This window comes from Lagenorhynchus albirostris, chromosome 7, assembly GCF_949774975.1.
Source record: "Lagenorhynchus albirostris chromosome 7, mLagAlb1.1, whole genome shotgun sequence".
Lineage (NCBI taxonomy): Eukaryota > Metazoa > Chordata > Mammalia > Artiodactyla > Delphinidae > Lagenorhynchus > Lagenorhynchus albirostris.
Genome location: NC_083101.1, coordinates 552,524 through 571,736, shown reverse-complemented (window position 1 = coordinate 571,736; position 19,213 = coordinate 552,524). Strand labels below are relative to the sequence as shown.

Sequence of the window (19,213 nt, the reverse complement as noted above, 5' to 3'; positions counted from 1 at the left end):
CTTGGTCTGTAGCTGGTCTTCATCCTTTCGCTACTGAAGACCCCATGGTTTTTCTTAAAGCAGAAGTTCTTCATTTTGATGTAGTCCAGCTTACACAGTTTTTTTCTTTTAAGGCTGTGCTTTTGCTGTCATGCCTAAGAACTCTTCACCCAGCCCTAGATCCTGAAGATTGTCTCTAATTTTCATAGTTTTTTAGTTTTATGTGAACTTTAAATATATGGCCTGTTGTGAATTAATTTTTGTGTTAGATTTGAGGCTTAGGGTGAAGTTTATTTATTTATTCACCTACCATGTTTTGGCCCAGCATTATCGAGTTTAAAATGCATGTCAGACAACATTGTTTATTTATCTCCTCGAAATCGTACTCTTATTCCATCCCCACTTTAGAATTTTATTCTAATGTATTTTTATTCTCCAACATCTTTTTATATCCCTCTAGGGGTTTAAAAAAAAAAGCAATCTGAAATTTAATTTCACGAAATATCTCTGACCATAAGGTTTATCTGAGGGTTAGCTTTGTTCTGGTTGGAGTTATTGTGATTAGTAGCAGCTTGCAGTCAATTGCAACACATACTTTGTTGGAAATTACTGAGCACTCTCGGGCTGGTCACTTGTAGTGAAAGAAAAGGGAAGGATTTTGAGGCTTTGGAACCTGATTTCCTGAAGACCAAGCCCATCCGCTCCACACCCTGGAAACTTCATCTGCTCCTGGGACCCCTGCCGGAAGAGGGGATTGGAGACGTGGAGATGGGGTGCCCTCCTGGCTCCCGGCCCAGGTCCAGACCTGGCCTCTCCTGCCCTCTGGCTTCTTTTCTCCCCAGACCCAGTTTAGTCTTGTTTGCTTTTCTTAGGAAAGCATGTTTTATTGAAAATTGCGTTTTGAAAACAGTCATCCCCATGATAGAAAGAGTGTTACATGCTTATGGCAAGAAATCCATTGTACTTTAAGAGTTTAAAAATGCAGGGGTTTTCACAGCCTGGTGGCCTCGCATCCCCAGGCAGGGCAGAGCCAGTTTCCCTCTCGGACCCAATGCCTGTGCCATCAGAAGGTGCCGACACAGGGTTAGACTCAGCCACCGTTCACGCAAAGGAAGTGAGAACTTCTGGAAGGAGACCCTTTTATCCCGCATTGGCACGCCAGTGTAGACCCGTCTCCCTAACTGAATTGTGCTCATTCCTGGAGGTGCCACACGGGGACCTCTGGCTTCTCCTTGGGTGGCTGTGTCCCTGCGCTCTCCCTGGCTCCTTCCACACGGCCCCCCAGTAGTCCCTGGGTTCTGGAGAGAAGATGCGGGCCTGGCTGGGTACTCTCAGTACGGGTGGGGCGGGTCCTCCTGCAGCTGGGGTGCAGGTGGGTGTTTGCTGCACCCGGAAGTGGGGGCACCAGGTGGGTGTGAGGACTCGCCCCAGTTGGGCCAGGCCCGACAGTGGCTGGGGTGAGGAAGGGAGAGCCGCTGAGCAGAGTGAGCACTGAGGTGGGGAGGCCAGCGGGGGCCAGGCGCGGTTGCCCTCGGGCGTCTGGGTCACACACTGTGACCCGCGCGCGTGGCAGGTAGGTGTTGGCGTGGGTCCTCTCTCCACGTGGGGGACTGGCTGGGGCTCTGCGGTGCCCCGCCGGGAGGTCAGGCGCCAGCCGCTCCGCCTCGGTGGGTTTGCTTTGTCAGATGATGGGGCCCTAACAGAGTTTAGGGTCTTCACTCAAGTTCAGCAGTTTTTAATTTTGTTTTTTAGATTTTCAAAAATAATACCTTGAATCAAAGAATGGATTTTGTGCCCGAGTGAGAGCGAGCCTCACGTGGCTGTTGCCTTCTCAGACTTAGCTTCTGCCTTCACCCACTTACCCTTTAAGCTCCTGTGTCACATCTGTCTTGCAAGCACTGGTGGGGGTGTCAGCTGCGTGGGCTCTGAGGTCGTTCGTGGGCGGGGCCAGGGAGCGGTCGTGTCAGAGCAGTGACCTTGAGACAAAGCCCACGTATTTGAGGAGGACTGGAGACCTGACCCAGCTAACAGGTTACCTTTACCAGGGCTGTCTGTGCCAGGGCATGTTAGCGGTGGAGGCCACGGAGGAGGCCTCGGCCTGAGCTGTGTGAGGAGGAGCTGCGTGCGGGCCCAGGCGGGGAGCCTGGCAGAGGAGCCAGAGGGCTGAGCGTGGGTCCCGCTGGGAGAAGCCGAGTCCAGGGCCGCCCCTGGCAGGCCTGTTGGCATCTCCCCGATGTCGACTCCCAGAGATGTGGACACTGTATTAAAATACGCATAACATAGAATTTGCCATTCTAACCATTTTTGAGTATCCAGCTCAGGGGCATTAAGCACATTCACATTGTTGTGCGGCCGTCACCACCATTCTCCCCAGGACTTCCTCGTCTCCACAGACTGACGCTCTGTCCCCATTAAACACTCACTCCCCGTCCCCACCCCCAGCCCTGGGCCCTGACATCTACTTTCTGTCTCGGATTGACTAGGCTTGGTCCCTCATATGAGGATTTGTCCTTTTGTGCCTGGCCTGTTTCACTCAGCACAATGTCCTCAAGACAATGTAGCCTCTGTCAAAACTTCCTTCCTTTTTAAGGCCGGATAACATTCCATTGCATGCGTGTACGTATACACACATGTACATTTAGTTTATCCATCATCCATCAGTGGGCACTTGGGTTGCCTCCACCCCTTGTCTGTCGTGAACGATGCTGCTGTGAACACAGTTGTACAAAGAGCTCTTCGAGTCCCTGCTTTTGATTCTTCAGAGTGTGCACCCAGAAGTGGAATTGGCAGGATCATAGGATAATTCCATCTACTTCTTGAGGAAGCCCCACGCTGTTGTCCACAGCATCTGCGCCATTTTACCTTCCCCCCAGCAGCGCACCGAGGCCCCAGTGTCTCCGTACCTTCACCAACACTTGTTTTCTGTTTGTTTGATAGTAGCCATCCCAGGAGTGTGAGGTGGTCTCATTGCGGTTTTGAGTTGCATTTTCCTGATGATCAGTGATGTTAAATTAAGCATCTTTTCATGTGCTTTTTGGCCATTTGTATGTCTTCTTCGGAGAAATATCTATTCAGATGCTTTACCCATTTTTAAATTGGGTTTTTTTTTTTGTTGTTGAGCTGTAGAGTTCTTTATATATTCTATGCATGATTCCTTTATCGGATATATAATTTGCAAATATTGTCTCCCATTCTATAGGTTGCCATTTCTTTCTATTGATTTTGTCCTTTGATGCATAGAAATTAAAAAAAATTTTAATGGACGTGTAATTGACTTACAATATATTAGTTTCAGGTTTACAGCATAGTGATTCAATATCTTTATATTACAAAAGAATCACCAGGAATAGTCTAGTTACCATCTGTCACCATTCAAAGTTATTACAGTATTGTTGACTGTATTCTCCATGCTGTGTGTTACATCCCCATGACTTACTTATTATATAACTGTTGGTTTGTACTTTTTAATCCCCTTCACCTGTTTTGTCTGTCCTCCCCCACCTCTCTACCCGCTATTTATTCTCTGTATTTATGAGTGTTTCTGTTTTGTTATGTTTGTTCATTTGTTTTGCTTTTTAGATTCCACATATAAGTGAAATCATGGTATTCGTCTTTTTCTCTGACTTATTTCATTTAGTGTAGTACCTCTGGATCCATCCGTATTGTCACAAACAGCAAGGTTTCATTCTTTTTTATGGCTGAGTAATATTCCATTGTGTGTGTGTATAAATACACCACATCTTCTTTATCCATTTGTCTGTTGACGGGCATTTAGGTTGCTTCCACATCTTGGCTATCATAAATAGTGCTACAGTGAACACAGGGGTGCATTTATCTTTTTGAACTATTGTTTTTGTATTCTTTGGATAAATACCCAGGAGTGGAATTGCTGGATCATATAGTAGTTCTATTTTTAACTTTTTGAGGAACCTCCATAGTGGCTGCACTAGTTTGCATTCCCACCAGCAGTGCACTAGGATTCTATTTTCTCCACACCCTCTCCAACGTTTGTTATTTGTGGTCTTTTTGATGATAGCCATTCTTACAGGCGTGAGGTGATGTCTCATTGTGGTTTTGATTTATAAGAAATTTTTTATTTTATTTTTTTATTCCTGGCTGCGTTGAGTCTTCGTTGTTGCGCACGGGCTTTCTCTAGTTGCAGTGAGCTGGGGCTACTCTTTGTTGCTGTGCGCGGGCTTCTCACTGCGGTGGCTTCTCTTGTTGTGGGGCACAGGCTCTAGGTGCGCGGGCTTCAGTAGTTGTAGCTCGCGGGCTCTGGAACGCAGGCTCAGTAGTTGTGGTGCATGGGCTTAGTTGCTCTGCGGCATGTGGGATCTTCCCGGACCAGGGCTTGAACCTGTGTCCCCTGCATTGGCAGGTGGATTCTTAACCACTGCACCACCAGGGAAGTCCCTATAAGAAATTTTTAATTTTAATAAAGTCTAATTTATCTTTTTTCTTTTGTTGCCTGTGCTTTTGTTGTAATATCCAAGGATTCATTGCCAAATCCAATGTCATGAAGCTTCCCCCGTTTTCTTCTAGGAGTCTTACAGTTTTAGGTCTTTGATCTGTTCAGAGTTAATCTCTGTCAGTGGTATAAGGTGAAGGTCCACCTCCATCCTTTTGCAGGTGGCTGTCCAGTTTCCCTGCCCCATACATTGAAGGATCACACCTGCTTTGTGCACAACGAAATGTGGTTCAGTGGAATCGGGTTTGAGATCAGACTGTCTCAAGGCTGTAGGTGACTCTGGGGAAGCAAGTGGTGGTGGGGTGCTGAGTAGTGTCCGGAGCAAAGGCAGGGCTGTTGGTCGGTGCCAGGGGGTTGACGTCCACATCACAGGCTGTTGTGGTCTCAGAAGGCTAAGGCCGAGACACTGAGGAAATGGGTAAAACTGAGCAAAAGCGTCTTTAAGGTGTAACATGATGATCTGTCGTGGCGTGAAAACCACTTGGGGGATGTGCACTGTGTAGCCGTGATCACCTGGAATGTGCCCCATCTGGGTATTTGCAAACGTAGTCATAGTTTATTACCTAAATCACAGGCTGGCTGGCTTTCTGTAAAGGCCCAGGTGGGAGACGGTCCCGGTTCTGGGTGCCGCATGTGTCACAGCCGCTGCTACTTCCCTGCAGAAACGCAGACTCTGTTCTTGGCCTGTGACGCCGACCCGCGCCTGTCACAGGCGCTCTGGTGGCAGCGGGTTTCTGCGCTCTCCCCTCTCTCCTCAGCGCACATCTCTCGGGGGAGTGGTTTGGTGGGAGAGGCACGCTGTTTCATCGCTGCCTGCCTGTGCGTCATTGTCGCGTTGTCTTTGTTTTGAAGCACGCGGCCAGTAAGGACCCCAGGGAAGGCCGGGACGCCCGTGATCCTGAGGAGCCGAAAGAGGAGTTGAGCAGAAATGCCTCGGATTTTGGACGACAGCAGCTTTTACCCCCCTTCCCGCCCCTTCACCAGTCGCTACCTCAAAACCAGTGCTACGTGGCCACCACGAAGGCACAGACAGGTAAAGGGAACCTGCCGCCGCCTTTCTCTCGGGCGTGTCCCGAGCCTGCACCACAGAGGACGCGGGCCCCGCTCCACCCTCACCCGGTGCTGTGTCGCGTCCTCCGCTTGTTTTCAGCTTCCAGGTGAAGATCGTTTTCATTCTGACAGTCTGCGGCCTTGGTCTGATTGGGTGGAGGGCTCTGGATTTGAGGAGTCTCCCAGCTCATGGATTCAGTACTGCAGGGGCGCCGTGGTTCAGGTGCGGGTGGCCGTGGGGCGGCCCCCTCCCACCCCGAGCCACCTCTCCTCACGCTCACCTGGGGGCGTGGAGGAGCATCGGGTGCCTTGTGGGGCCTTTCGCAGGAGGGAGGCGCTGGTGAGCGGCCCCCAGGGAGGCTGCCGTGGCAGGCGTGCCCGTAGAGCCTGCTTCCTCTGCAGACCCCTCCAGTGCAGACAGGCCTCTCTGCCAGGCCCGGCTCACATCGCTGAGGACTCACAGACGAGGGGGAGGCGGCCCCCCGAGGGGCTGCCCTGGGGTGGTCATGTGCTGGTTGGGGCCTGTCTTCCTTAGGACTTTCAGGACACTTGTTGCTTATCAGTAATTTCAGACCAGAGGTTCTGCAGAGGATGCCTGTGGCCTCCCCCGTCCTCCTCCCTCCATTCCACCCCGTGCACAGTTGCGCATCCTTCTCCCGCCCAGCGTGTAACGTTTACTTCTGAACGTGCGTGGAAGTTGCAGACATGGGGCCCTGGGCGCGTCCCTGTTGTGCGTGGCGCCCTCTCGGGCAGTCGCTGTAGTGTCAGAGCCTGAAAGGGCCCCCCGTGTGACACGTCGTCCAGGCCTCAGGCCCCGCTCGCCTTTGCCAGTCAGTTGTCCCAGGAGGCATTTCTGGCCGGCTTCCTGCAGTCCCTTAGTGTGCGTCTGGACATCTGGAGCATCCCCCTGGGGTCGCTGCTGTCTTCCCGGGTCAGGCTCGGGTCACTGCCGTCCCCGAGGGGCGTGTGTCCTTGCTGCGTCCCCTGGGAGTGGGGTGTGGGTGTTGGTCCTGCTGTGGCAGGGCTGGGTCTACAGGCCCTTGGGTTGTTGTCCTTTGTGTCTTTGGAGACGGGACTTAGAGGGTTGCATGGTCCCACCTGGCAGCTTGAGCATCTAGGGACCCACTCCCAGACTGATCGTCCCAGGATGGCTTCCAATTCCATTGCCCTGTCCTTACTTCCTAGTGGAGCTTCTGCTGGAATGAAGGGCCTCCCCTTTCCAGCCTTGCCTCTGTCTCAACTCACGGATCCTTTTGTGAGTCTCTGGGCTCCAGTCCGTCACCGTCATGTTCAAATTGCCCCAGGTTTGCCCTTCAGGCTGGCTCCTGAGTCCTCCGATGTGACCCCATCACTTTGTGAGGACTTCCTGGCTACACCAGGTGGACCCAGCCCGTCTTGTCCTTCCCCAGTCCTGGGACTAGCTGTGTCTCCAGGGAGTCCTTGTTCTGTTTGTTGGAGCGCTGTGGTTGGTTAGAAAACAGGGTCAGTCTGTCTCCCCACCACCTCCAACTTTTGGTCTATTTCAACTCAGTATTGTTTGTTTCAAAGAGTTAAAGCTGGACAGAGTTGCATGTCTCTGTGGAATTAAACCCATGTGTGTAGGGCTTGGCGAGGAATGTCAGGAGTCGGTACTTCTGTTAAAAAGTTAAGATTGGGGAATTCCCTCGCAGTCCAGTGGTTAGGACTCCATGGGTGTGGGTTCAGTCCCTTGTCAGGGAACTAAGATCCTGCAAGCCACAAGGATCTTTTATCTTAATAAAAATTAAGATTGTTCCTATTTTAGCTTTATTATTTCCTTATCTGTTCAATCCAAGTTTTCTAAACAGAAATGCTGAGTGTGTTTAGCAGTTTCCCACATGGGTCCTTCTCTGCCTCTGTTTCCTTACCTGAGGGCCGGAGGCGGAGACGGGGCCTGCGGGCTCAGGACAGTGTGAACAGCCTGGTGCCTGGCGCTCCTGCAGCAGCTGCCCGGCTCCCTCCCCAGGGAGGTGGCAGGCCCCTCTTGCTGTGCCTGCAGCGTCCTCACCCCGGGGGCGGGGGGAGCAGGGGCCCGTGGGGACGTGGCCCTGTGTGACGGCGTCGCTGCAGACCTGGAACTGCCTGCCTCGTTCTTCAAACCTTCCTCCTCCCCACTTCCCCTGGCCGGTGCATTACGCTGTCACAGGAAGTGCACGCTTTCGGGCCATCTCTTCTTGTCACTGTGGTGACAGCCCCGCCCCGGAGGGCCTGCTCTTGCCGTCGTGCTGTGGCGCGAGCGGAGACGAGATGGCAAGTTTGCACGGAGCTCACAACCCACCCGCCTCCTCCTGGGGGGGGCACCTCCGCCAGCTCACCTGTGCTCTGTTCAGCGCGTGGACGGTCGGCGTTTCCACGTAAACACGTGTGGCCCACGTGGCGATTGTCCTCAGTGTCCTGGCTTCGCCACGCACCGGCGAGGGGCTGTCATTCTGACCCCCGGCGCCCATGGCCGACGTGCATCCTTTCTCCCCGTATCCCTTCTCTGCATTTCGTAGAAATAAAACGTAAGGTATTTCTTTCAGCCCTTTCGTGGAGTTCCTCTGTGTTTAAAGCAGTGGTTTTCAGATTTTTTTTTTTATACCCTGGAACTTTTTACAAAAATAAAACATCACAGAGACCCTCATTCTGTCAAAGCAGTAAACCTGGGGCTGCTTTGCCCAGAATGGCGTCAGGGGCCACGAGTCCCCAAGCCCCTGCTCGGTACCCCCTCCACTGCTGCGCTTGTCAGGAGACCTTGCTCCCAGGCCTCTCCCTCCCTGGCCCTTGTGTGCAGGGATAGCTCGCTGGGCCCTTGTTTCCAGTATCCTTCCCTGTGGTCCGTGAAGTGCTGAGCGAGGATGGAGGGTCCAGGTGACAGTGGTGTAAGTCCACTCTTCAGTGGCTGCACGTCAGCGGTGGACCCTCTGGACACACGAGCAGGAGGGCGTCTGGAGGAGGCCCTTCCTTCTCAGCCCCTCGGAGAGCCCTGCTCAGAGGCTGTCCCAGGTGCACCCGGGCCCGTTCCTGCCAGCTTGAGGGTCTCCTGGTGTTGTGCTGCCTGCTCGGGAGGGGGTGCTCACGTTTGCCCTCCGTACAGCTCGGTGTCTCCTTGTGGACAAATCCTGTATCTGTGACGGGTTTTCAGCTTTCTCTGTGCAACTTAAGACACTGTTGAGTGCTGATGATTTTGGTGATGAGAGTTTGTGAACTGTCACCTACCTCTAAAAACATTTGAATGGCATTTCTTTTCTTCTCTCGTCCCCTTTTGACTTTTTTTTTTTTTAGCTTGCTTGCCTTTTGTTTTAGCAGCTGCAGTATCTCGGAAGAAAAAACGAAGAATGGGAACCTATAGCCTGGTTCCTAAGAAAAAGACCAAAGTGTTAAAACAGAGGACGGTGATTGAGATGTTTAAGAGCATAACTCATTCCACGGTGGGCTCCAAGGTAAGGGTGCAGGCCAGGCTGCGGGGGCTGCCCTCCATCTCTGCTCCAGGGTGGCCCCCGCCCGCCCCAAGCTCTCGTCTTCCGGCACAGTCGCCACCCCCTCCCCTGCCCCGCCCTGTGGGCCTTGCCCCGAGGAGTTGGTGGGGTCCTGACGTGGGCTTCTGGCGTGTTCCAGGGCGAGAAGGACCTGGGTGACGGCTCCCTCCACGTGAACGGGGAGAGCCTAGACATGGACTCTGAGGAGGACGACTCGGAGGAGCTGGAGGAGGATGAGGACCAGGGCGCCCAGCCGGCCACCGCGTTCCCTGCCGAGGGCAGCAGGGCCTCCAAGGACAGTGCGCTGGAGCCTGACCGCAGCCAGAAGGTGGGCGGGACGCACACCGCAGACCTCGGTCCTGGCGGGGGTAGGGGTGGCGGCTGGGCGCTTCTGGGCCTTAATAAAGCCCCCTGTTTACTTCTGGCTGGGATTCTTGTATTTTATTTCTCTTGAATTTTTAGGTAGTTTATTTTCATCAGAGAAGTGTTTGTCTTCCCGTGCAGCGTTCATGGAAGTAAACGGCCTGAGCATTTTTAGGCTTGGGAGTGACAGGAATAATACCATTAATAACCCAGACTGCTAACCGTGGCTGACCGAGTGCCAGTACGGCTTGCCCTTGGCCTTGGCACGGTGTCCCAGGCACCCGGCACAGGTGTGGTCCTTCCGCAGGTGAGGCCTCTGTCCTCCCAGTGGAGTGAGTGCCCAGGGCTGCTGACAGCCCTGTGGGGTGGTACGTGTGCTGGCGTGTCCTTGGTATGGACGCTTCATCCGTGTCCACCCAGGACGAGCTCGGAGTTGGCGGTTTGGTGGCCCTGAAGGCGTGGCACCGGCTGGGGGTGGTGATGCCTTGTCTTGGCTCTCTGTGCACCGGTGCCGAACAGAAATGTGGAGACAGAGTTTTGGAGGAAAAGAAATAATAGCTTTATTCTTTGCCAGGCAAAAAGGGAACACAGCAGGCTAGTGCCTCAAGAACTGTGCCCCCCCCTCCCCGGGGAATCAGGAGAGGTCTTAGAGGTGGAGCTTGCAGTCTGCGGATAGGTGATAAGGATCAAAGTAATGAAGGTCTTGAATTTTTCTTCTTCTTGCATTATTTCAAAACAGGTGACAGGCAGCCTGGTAATTGGGTCCGTTTGTTATCGGCTGGGTTATCGGCTGCGACCTTCTTTCTAAAATGCAGAACGCTACAAGGGGTGATTTCCTACAGGGGAGTGCAGGATGTAATTCACATAATGTCAGAGAGTGTTAGAGGTTAGCTTTGTGAAGGATAAGTCTAGTTACAGACACTACAGATTAGTAACAGTTAAAATAAAACTAGGGTTGGGATTTCCCTGGTGGCGCAGTGCTTAAGAATCCGCCTGCCAGTGTAGGGGACATGGGTTTGAGCCCTGGTCCGGGAAGATCCCATGTGCTGCGGAGCAACTAAGCCCGTGCGCCACAACTACTGAGCCTGCGCTCTAGAGCCCGCGAGCCACAACTACTGAAGCCCACGAACCACAGCTACTGAAGCCCGCATGCCCTAGAGCCCGTGCTCCACAAGAGGAGCCACTGCAGTGAGAAGCCCGTGCACTGCAACAAAGAGTAGCCCCCGCTCGCCACATCTAGAGAAAGCCCGCCTGCAGCAACGATAGACCCAGTGCAGCCAAGGGAAAAAAAAAAAAAAAAAAAGAAAAGCTAGGATTGATTAACTCTTTCAGGCCAGTTTATGTTGTTTCCATAGCCTGCCCATGGCTCCTTTATTTTCCTTGTTTGTCAGAAAAGAAAAGACCCTCATTTCTGTCTTTGCCGCAACATGACAGGGACCACGGGGCTTGTACGGTTTCAGTGATTCAGGGGGCCCAGGGGTGCCGGGCGCAGACTTGAGCAGAGTGGCTGTTGCTGTTGGGGCCCTTCTGATTGGGGGAGGGGTGAGTTAGACACGAAGGCGAAACTGTGGCTGAGAGCCAGGCAGACGTGTGGAGCCGTGGATTTACTGTCCATGCCTCAGACTTGTCTGAGAAAACTTTGGAGCATCTTTAAGATGGACCATTACACCTTACGAGTAATTCTGAAACTAAGGATGGGCAGAGACGTTCCAGTGAGTTTGTTGCAACAGTGACTTGTTTGAAGTGTATGATTTTGTTGATTAGCTTTTTGCACTTTGCATCAGCCCTGTGGGTACAGCCTTTGACGTGTGTAAAGCATTTTCTTTCAGCTTCTGGAGTTTGGCCATGTTTTTTCTTAGTGTTGCTTAAATTTCAGATTCATATTAGCCATTTATGCCAGTTCTATTTTTTAGCAGGTTTTGGGGCAAAATTTTAAATGTTGGCCCAGCTATTAAGGTATAATTTTTCAAAAATAAATTGGTAGAAAATGCTGACATTAGAGATTTAAAGGAAATTTTAAAATGATTTAAGATATCATTTATTTTTTTTTTCTCTTCCATCTTTTATTATTTTTTCCCTTTCGTGTAGGAAGGAAGCAGTCTCCTAATTCTTGTGGTGGTATTTTGAACGGTGATTTTTACAGACCTGTACTCCCTGCCGCCTGCAGTGGGGACTTGACTCTGGACGTCCAGTCTCCTTAAGGAGCTTTGCCTGTGGCTCCACGAGCTGCTCTTGGCCGGGCCCCTCAGTGGGTGTGCGCCCCCCGCCCCCCCCCCCCCCGTAAAGCCATTTCCTGTTGTTAGAGGCGACACTCGGGGCTCGTAGTATGCACTTTGTTGAGAGGTAGAATGTGGGCATCTCCAGGTCTCTGCCGCAGCGAGTTGGGAGGGACAGGTTTTCATCTGCATGTCCCTGTATCTCAGTGTTTTGCTGCAGGTCTGAATGTGCCGAGCAGCTTCGCACACAACTGGCTGTCAGGATTTGTTGTCTAGCGACTCCGTTTCCGCTGGGTCATGTGGTCTGGCAGCCTTATGTGAGCGCAGAGCTGACCCGTTGCTCGAAGGTGTGTGCTGTCCAGCCTTGGCTGCGATGTCAGAGCTCATGGATACTAGTCTGTTTCTGTATGATTTCTGGGTTCGGGGTTATAATTACAATACACAGACGTTTCCCTGTGGCGATTTAGAATATATTGATGTAAGCTATCTTCTAACTCTTCATGGGCTTCATTCTTTATATATAAACATTTGATTCAGGGAATTTTTGATGAAATGTGAGGTAGAGACAGTCAAAGTGGGTGAATTTTATGGTATATAAATTATACCTCAGTAAAGCTTTTTGAACAAAGCGTGAGGGCAGGGCTGTGTGGCCTCCCTCACGTGGTGAGCCGTGCGCCAGCACTGTTTACTGACTGACATTTGCTTCTTGCTGAGGTAAAATGCCACCTCTGCCACACACCGCGCGGCATTTGAGTGTGAGTCTATCTCTGGATTCTCTATTTTGATGGAGGTCCTCATCTTCCGGAAAGAATCTAGACACTGAATAACACTGAGTTAGTCTAGATACTGATACAAAGGAAGAAAATTAAATGGGTATCAAGCTAACAAAAGAATCAGGAAATAAATAAAAGCAGAATCAAGAAGAAAATGTGGAAAACAAAGTAAGATGGCAGGAGCAGATCTAAACAGATCAGTGATAGTAACAGAGAGTCATGGATTTGTTATGTGACCTGTTCCGGAGACGAGAAAGATGGGAGATATGCCAGCCGGTTCTGAGGCTAAACCTGCCTTAAAGTCAGCCAGACACAACCGTGTATCAGGGGACAAGGGCAGGGGAGGCTGCGGCCTCCAGGAAAGCTCTTCACAGGACCTGCTGAGGTAGCGGAGCAAAGGAGAGAGACTGGAAGGCATGTCACAGGGTCCAGCTCCCTGCCGCGTGGACTTGGGGACGGGGCACAGGTCAGCGGTGCCCAGGGCAGGAGCACGCGGGTGGCGCCCCGCTCCGGTCCCCGTGGCAGGGTTGCCTCTGCTCTTGTTCTGGGCTTCGGTGCCATCATGCAGGAGGCACTCCTTTTTCTGAGTGTGGCTCGTTTTACTCTGTGTTGTGTTTGTGCGATTTATTTATGCTGTTAGTTCATTTTCACTGTTGTGTGATGGTGGTTTTTAAGGTGGCCCAGGGTCTCTGAGACCCTCCAGGGTTATAATAGTCCTGGGATGTTACCTGCCTTTCTCACTCTCCTTTGAGGGAGCCACGCCGCAGGTGTAAGTGTCTGCGGCGGCGCGTGTTCACGGACTCACGGGCCCCCACAGCCCTTGGCTGTTCTCGGTAGTTTCTGAGGCCAGAGCGTTGGGAGCCAAGTGGGGCCGCACCCCTCTGGACGGGTGTGTGCGGGGCTCCAGCGGGGCTGTTGCCCATGTCTGGCACATCCGCGAGGGGAGCTGCACGTCCTGTGTGTGCATCACGGGCTTGTAAACTTGGTGGGCTGCCCTCCTGGCGCGGCTGAGCGCTCTCACACTGCAGTTCTGATTTGCGTTTCCCTGGTTTCCGAGAAGCTTGGGTACTTTTTTTTTTTTTTTTTGCGCTACGCGGGCCTCTCACCGCCGCGGCCTCTCCCGTTGCGGAGCAGAGGCCCTGGACGCGCAGGCTCAGCGGCCATGGCTCACGGGCCCAGCCGCTCCGCGGCACGTGGGATCTTCCCAGACCGGGGCACGAACCCGTGTCCCCTGCATCGGCAGGCGGACCCTCAGCCACTGCGCCACCAGGGAAGCCCTGGGTACTTTGTTGTATGTTTATTTGCTGTTTGGATGCCTTCTCTTGTGTAGTGCCTGTTTGGGACCCAGCTGTTTATCTGTGTAGTTATTTGTCCTTCTAAAAAGTCGATTTGTAGCAAGTGAGGCCCTGTGTGTATGTGGCCAGCACGGTGCCTCCTTCTCCATGTAGGGGGCTGACTCCTCACCGATGACCGGTGTCCTTGTCTCCGCACTGGTGTGGATGGGGCAGGTGGGTGCGGGTTGTCTCGGGCGCTCACGGGCCTGCTGGCTCGGGTCCCCCGCCCTGTGTGGCCTCTGCCTGGCTTAGTCCTACACCGTCTGTCCAGTCAGGTGCCAGCTGTGGTGTCCCCTCCCTTCTCACCCCAAGCGCCTCACGTCTGTTTCTGTAGCTGCTGTGTGTGCAGTTTTCAAGTACTCATTCCTTATAAGGAGTTATTCCTTATTCCTCCCTTTACAGTCACAGGAGTTTTGGAAGTTGTTAATCTGCCCACTTTGATGGGTAGTTTCACTGCTCAGTATTTTTAAAATAAGAAACTACCCAATGAAATTTAAAGATAACATTTAAATAAAGCTTATTATAAAGATATCAGAATCCTACAAAAAAGGTTATATTTAATGGCGAAAGTTTTAAACCATTGCTAATACCAGTGATAAAAAGAGTGTAGGTTGGGACTTCCCTGGTGGTCCAGTGGTAAAGAATCCACCTTCTAATGCACGGGATGCGGGTTCGATCCCTGGTCAGGGAACTAAGATCCCACATACCACGGGGCAACTAAGCCCGTGCACCAGAACTACTGAGCCCACACGACTCGACGAGAGCGCCCACATGCCACAACTACAGAGCCCACGTACCACAACTAGAGAGCGAAAACCCACATGCCACAACTAGAGAGAAGCTCGCATGCCACATCGAAGGGTCCCACGTGCTGCAAGTAAGACCCGATGCAGCCAAAAAAAAAAAAAGAACAGAAAAGTGCGGGTTGCCACTTCCTCCCCTCACACGAGCACGCCACATTGGTCATTCTTGCTGTGATGCTGTAAGGTGAAAACCGGAAGGAAACATTAATCTTTTAAAGGACAAGGGAGTTTGCTGGGAATATAATCACCCATCTAAGGAAATCCAAGGAAACCAGTTGAGCGGCTGCTGTAGCCAGTGAGCTGAGCTTGTGTGGTCCTGCCAGTCGGAAAATATAAGGACAGCTTGTCAATAATATCAGTAAACACCCGACAATACTTGTTAACCTCCTGAACGGAACACGTCAGGCTGTGCATATGTACAGCCACTGGTGCTTGCCAGAGTCCCTGCTCCACCTGGACGGTCTTGAGGCCGGTATATCAGTGTGGGTCCTTAGAAGGTAAGGATTCTTTGAACCACAAAACCACAATATCACACCTAAAAATTAGCTGTAAGTCTTTAATATCACCACAGTGCTTAGCAATACATTTAACAAGAAATGTGTGTTATCTATAAAGAAAAAATAGTAAAACTTTACTGAAAGAGGTTAAAAAAAAGAATAAGTTCATGGAATGACCCATTATTTGTCTGAATGAGAAGATCCATTCTTTCATCTCCCTTTCCCCATGTTATCCATGAATTCAGAGCTGTTCTCATCAAAATTCCCACAGGATTTTCTGTGGGACCAGCTGACATGGGAGTCGTTCACAGTGAGAACGGGCTGGGGGGTGGGGGAGAGGTTAGCAGAACAGATACGGAGGGGGTTCACGCGGGGACTCGTGCAGGCACTGCAGAGCCATGAGAGCGCGGAGCAGGGTGGCCACGCTGCACCTGTCTGTCTGCAGAGATACAGTTTGTTGTAAGGGTTGGGTTTTCAGTTTGTTCGCAAGGGATCATGAACTTTTCAATAAATGTTGTTGGGAAAATTGGGGGCCAAGTGAAGGCCGACCCTTAGATCAAGGTGCACAACAAATGTGCACTCCATTCTGGAATAGGTGGGGGTGATGGCTGCACAACTCTGAATACACTCAAGACCACTGAATTGTGTACTTTAAAAGGGTGAATTTAAGTGTAGGTGAATTATAAATCAGTAAAGCTGTTATTTAAAAAAGCAAATTCCAGAAGATTTAAAGTGTCAACACAAAATATTTAAGTGTGGGAAAAAGGTTGGAAACCGTTTTTCTAATCTCAAATGAAGGCCTTCTGTTTTAAGACACAAACCTAGAAGCCATGAAGGGAGAGACTGAGAGGTTCAACTTGTCCAGATTAAAACCCCAGAAGTTTTTTTTTTTTTTGCGGTACGCGGGCCTCTCACTGTTGTGGCCTCTCCCGTTGCGGAGCACAGGCTCCGGACGCGCAGGCTCAGTGGCCATGGCTCACGGGCCCAGCCGCCCCGCGGCATGTAGGATCTTCCCGGACCGGGGCACGAACCCGTGTCCCCTGCATCGGCAGGCGGACTCTCTACCACTGCGCCACCAGGGAAGCCCAGAAGTTTTACTTTAAAAAGAAATAGCAGAAGCAGAGCCTATAGAGCTTGATAGGAGAATGTTTGTAACATATTTAACAGACGGTGTGTGTGTGTAGCTTCCGCAGTTACTAAGAAAGCAAGGACCCAGTGGAAGTACAGGCTGGGGCTGTGGTCACACAATACACATGGGAGAAATGGAGGAGCACGCGTGGGAGACACTCGGGGGGTGGTGCGGCCCCTCAGAGGGCCTGGGGGTGCCCTGTGGGCGCCCCACACCCGGAGCGTCCTGCACGGGTGGGAGCACGTGTCTGCTGTTTGTCCGGAGGGTCTTACCCTTCCTGTGAGATTGTGAGGGTGCGGTCACTGCGTGGCCCCTCGAGGAGCCACAGCCGGGTGCGCGGGGAGGGGTGGAGGGGGCGCGCGGCTCCTGTGTAGGTAGAGAAGGTGAACCCAGGTGCTTCTGCTGTTCTGTTACGGAAAGATCCCACAGCGTACTTTTCATTAGAAGAGAGTAAGACGCGGAAGCGTGCTGGGTGCTCTGCCCCTGCAGGCAGACACTCCCGTGCTCGCCTGCAGGTGCCCAGCACTGGCAGCAGGTCGAGGCCCTGGGGCTGGGTGGGCTCGTGGGTCGGGGGGGTAGGTTTTGCGTTTTATATTAGTCTGTGGCCTCTGAAAACCTTTTTGCGGTGAGTGCAGTCTCTCATGCGCACTGATCTGCATACGTTCGAGTCACGTCGGATCGGTGGTCCAGGTCAGCCTGGAGCCTGGCATGGGGGCAGCCCTTCCGGGCCGGGCTCTTGGGGAGCGGGGGCACCTCCAAGGTGTGTCGGGTCAGATCGCCTGCCACCAGCGGCTCTCATTGGTTTGTTTTCTTTTTGGCTCCTGGCGGGGCTGCTCAGATGGAGGGCGAATCTGAAGAGGAGCAGGAGTCGGCCGGCACCGGGGAGGAGGAGGAGGACGGAGACGAGTCTGATCTGGTAACCTGTGCGCGGGTGACGCGGGGCTCCTGGCAGAGGAGCCATGTGGGAGCCGCAGAGAAAGCGGCTGAGCAGAGAGCCAGGGAGGGGCTGCCGGGTGGACCGGGCGAGGGAAGATCGAGGCTTCCGAGGTGGAACCTCAGGCCCTCTGCGGGCTGGATGTGGCTCAGAGCTGAGGGCTGCAAGCGATGCGACCTCACGGGGACAGGGTCAGAGGGCGGGGCTGTGGTGGGAGGGCGGAGCCTGGGGAGCCTGCGGGCCGCCCAGGCCATCGGGCAGGGCTGGGAAGGGAGTCTGTGCCTCGAGAAGGAGAAAGTGGCCACGTGGGTGGCGGAGACGAGCACTGGGAGGGCTGTTGTGTCTGGCGATAAACGTGTTCCTTTGGGGTCGTAGACTGAAGCGCAGGGAGCTGTGGTGCTGCTCTTGGCAGACTTTCTTCCCGGAGCTTTGCTGTGAAGGGGGCGCAGGAACAAGGTGCTGGAGGGAGCACAGGGCACCTGGGCATCTCAGGGGGCCCAGCACGAGGGCTCGGGCTCCAGGGCAACTGTTGGAAAGGCCAGTGAGCCACCCTTAGTGTATCCTTTTATCTCATGAACACACATTTTAAAATTTCTTTTTCTATCCATAGTTAACAGGGGTTGTGAGATCCTGGTGGTGGAGTCGTTAGAAAGGCTAGTGGTTCATGCTCTGCATCTGCTGTAACTCGTGGCAGTTAGATGCCCTTTCTGCGTCTAGATTTGAGACACATGTACTCACAGGAATCTCGAAATGTTGTAAATTAATGATCATTTCTTTCCTTGTTCTCCATGTAATGGCTAATTTGGACATAGATTTGATGCACGTTGAGGCTTTGTTTGTTCCTTTTCTCATGAGCGAGATGAATGGGTGCATGTAATTAAAAGGGGATTCTCTTACTGAACTTACTTATTTAGTTACTGGTAGAACTTTTTCACTTATTCTTTTTTGTGCCAAACTCAAGTAACTGAGCTTACAGTGATATTTAGGGAAAAGCATGAGTGTCTTTGAGAATGTGACCTAGAAAAATGTCTAAAAGTGAAATTAATTTTCTAGTTGCATTATCACGATATGGCAAGAAAACAGAACTTTTGCTTTCAGAGCGCCCATGCTTTGCTCTTTCTGTTCCTTTCCCTTGGTTCTCAGAGTTCTGAATCCAGCATCAAGAAGAAGTTTCTCAAGAGGAAAGGGAAGCCTGACAGCCCCTGGATCAAGCCAGCGAGGAAGAGGAGGCGGAGAAGTAAAAAGAAGCCCTGCTCCGTGCTAGGTAAACACAGAGCCACACACAGGACCCCGGGCGGAAGCAGGTCGTGGGGGGCTTGGGGCTGGGGTTCTGTGTAGAACTTCATTTGAACAGAAGACTCCACTGTTTAAAAAACTAAAAGCATCAGAAACAGCTTTATTGGAGACCCTCAGGTGATGCCAGGGGGTCTCCTTCCAGCAGGCCCCCGTGGTATGGCTGTACGCTGACCGCCCCCACCTTCCCTGTGTCCCGCCCTCAGTGTCCTGTGCGGGCCGGGTCCTGGTCCACACAGTGGCTCTCAGCCCTTTGCTCAGATTCCCTTGATCTGGAGGTAGCCTTGTTAAAGGGACAGCTGGGAAGGGCATGATGTCAAAGTTAGTGGCCCAGGGGCCCCGTCTTTGCAGCTTTGCCGTGGAGGACTTGGCGTAGCCTGAAGTGTGTGTTGCTGAGGTGTTCGGTTGGTGGGCCTCACCACGTGCATGTGACAGGAGACCCCTGCCACCCTCGCTGTGCGACAGAGACCTTCCCTCCGCAGCCAGCCCTCCCCCGGCCCGGGCACCTCTGCTCCACGTCGTCTCCGCAGATGGGTTAGCGCTGTGGAGAACGTTTACGGGTGGATCCTTCTCTATGGCTTCTCCGAGAGTAACTGAGGGTCGTCCGTGGTGTTGTTGGCGGGAGGTGTTCCACGCGCAGCTGTCTGTGGTTTGTTTATCCCTCACCTTTTGGACATTTGGTCTCTTTCCAGTTTTTGGCCCTTACAGATAAACTGCTGCGGAGTTTGTGTACACGTGTTTCTAGAGCAAATGCTCCGTTTATCTGGGGTAAACGTCTAGGAGTGGAGAGTGGCTGGGTCATGCTGTGTGTCTCAGTTCTTAGTGCTGCCAGCTGTTTCCCGAAGCACTCGTCCTGCTCTGCGTTCCGTCAGCAGCACGGGAGCGGTCCAGCCCCGCA

General features: G+C 52.4%; 1 protein-coding gene across 6 annotated transcripts in view; it reads left to right on the top strand.

The window, feature by feature from the left end:
- The window catches only part of EHMT1 (euchromatic histone lysine methyltransferase 1), a 145,972-nt gene that overhangs the window by 76,870 nt on the left and 49,889 nt on the right, over window positions 1–19,213 (top strand). For 4 of the 6 annotated variants that reach the window (XM_060153801.1, XM_060153802.1, XM_060153803.1 and 1 more), the window contains exons 4-8: window positions 5,300–5,480; window positions 8,780–8,937; window positions 9,113–9,301; window positions 16,927–17,004; window positions 18,166–18,286. In XM_060153801.1, the coding sequence (XP_060009784.1) occupies window positions 5,300–5,480; window positions 8,780–8,937; window positions 9,113–9,301; window positions 16,927–17,004; window positions 18,166–18,286 (727 nt within the window). The remainder of the gene's footprint in view (window positions 1–5,299; window positions 5,481–8,779; window positions 8,938–9,112; window positions 9,302–16,926; window positions 17,005–18,165; window positions 18,287–19,213) is intronic. The other 2 variants (XM_060153799.1, XM_060153804.1) reach the window with 2 other exon arrangements.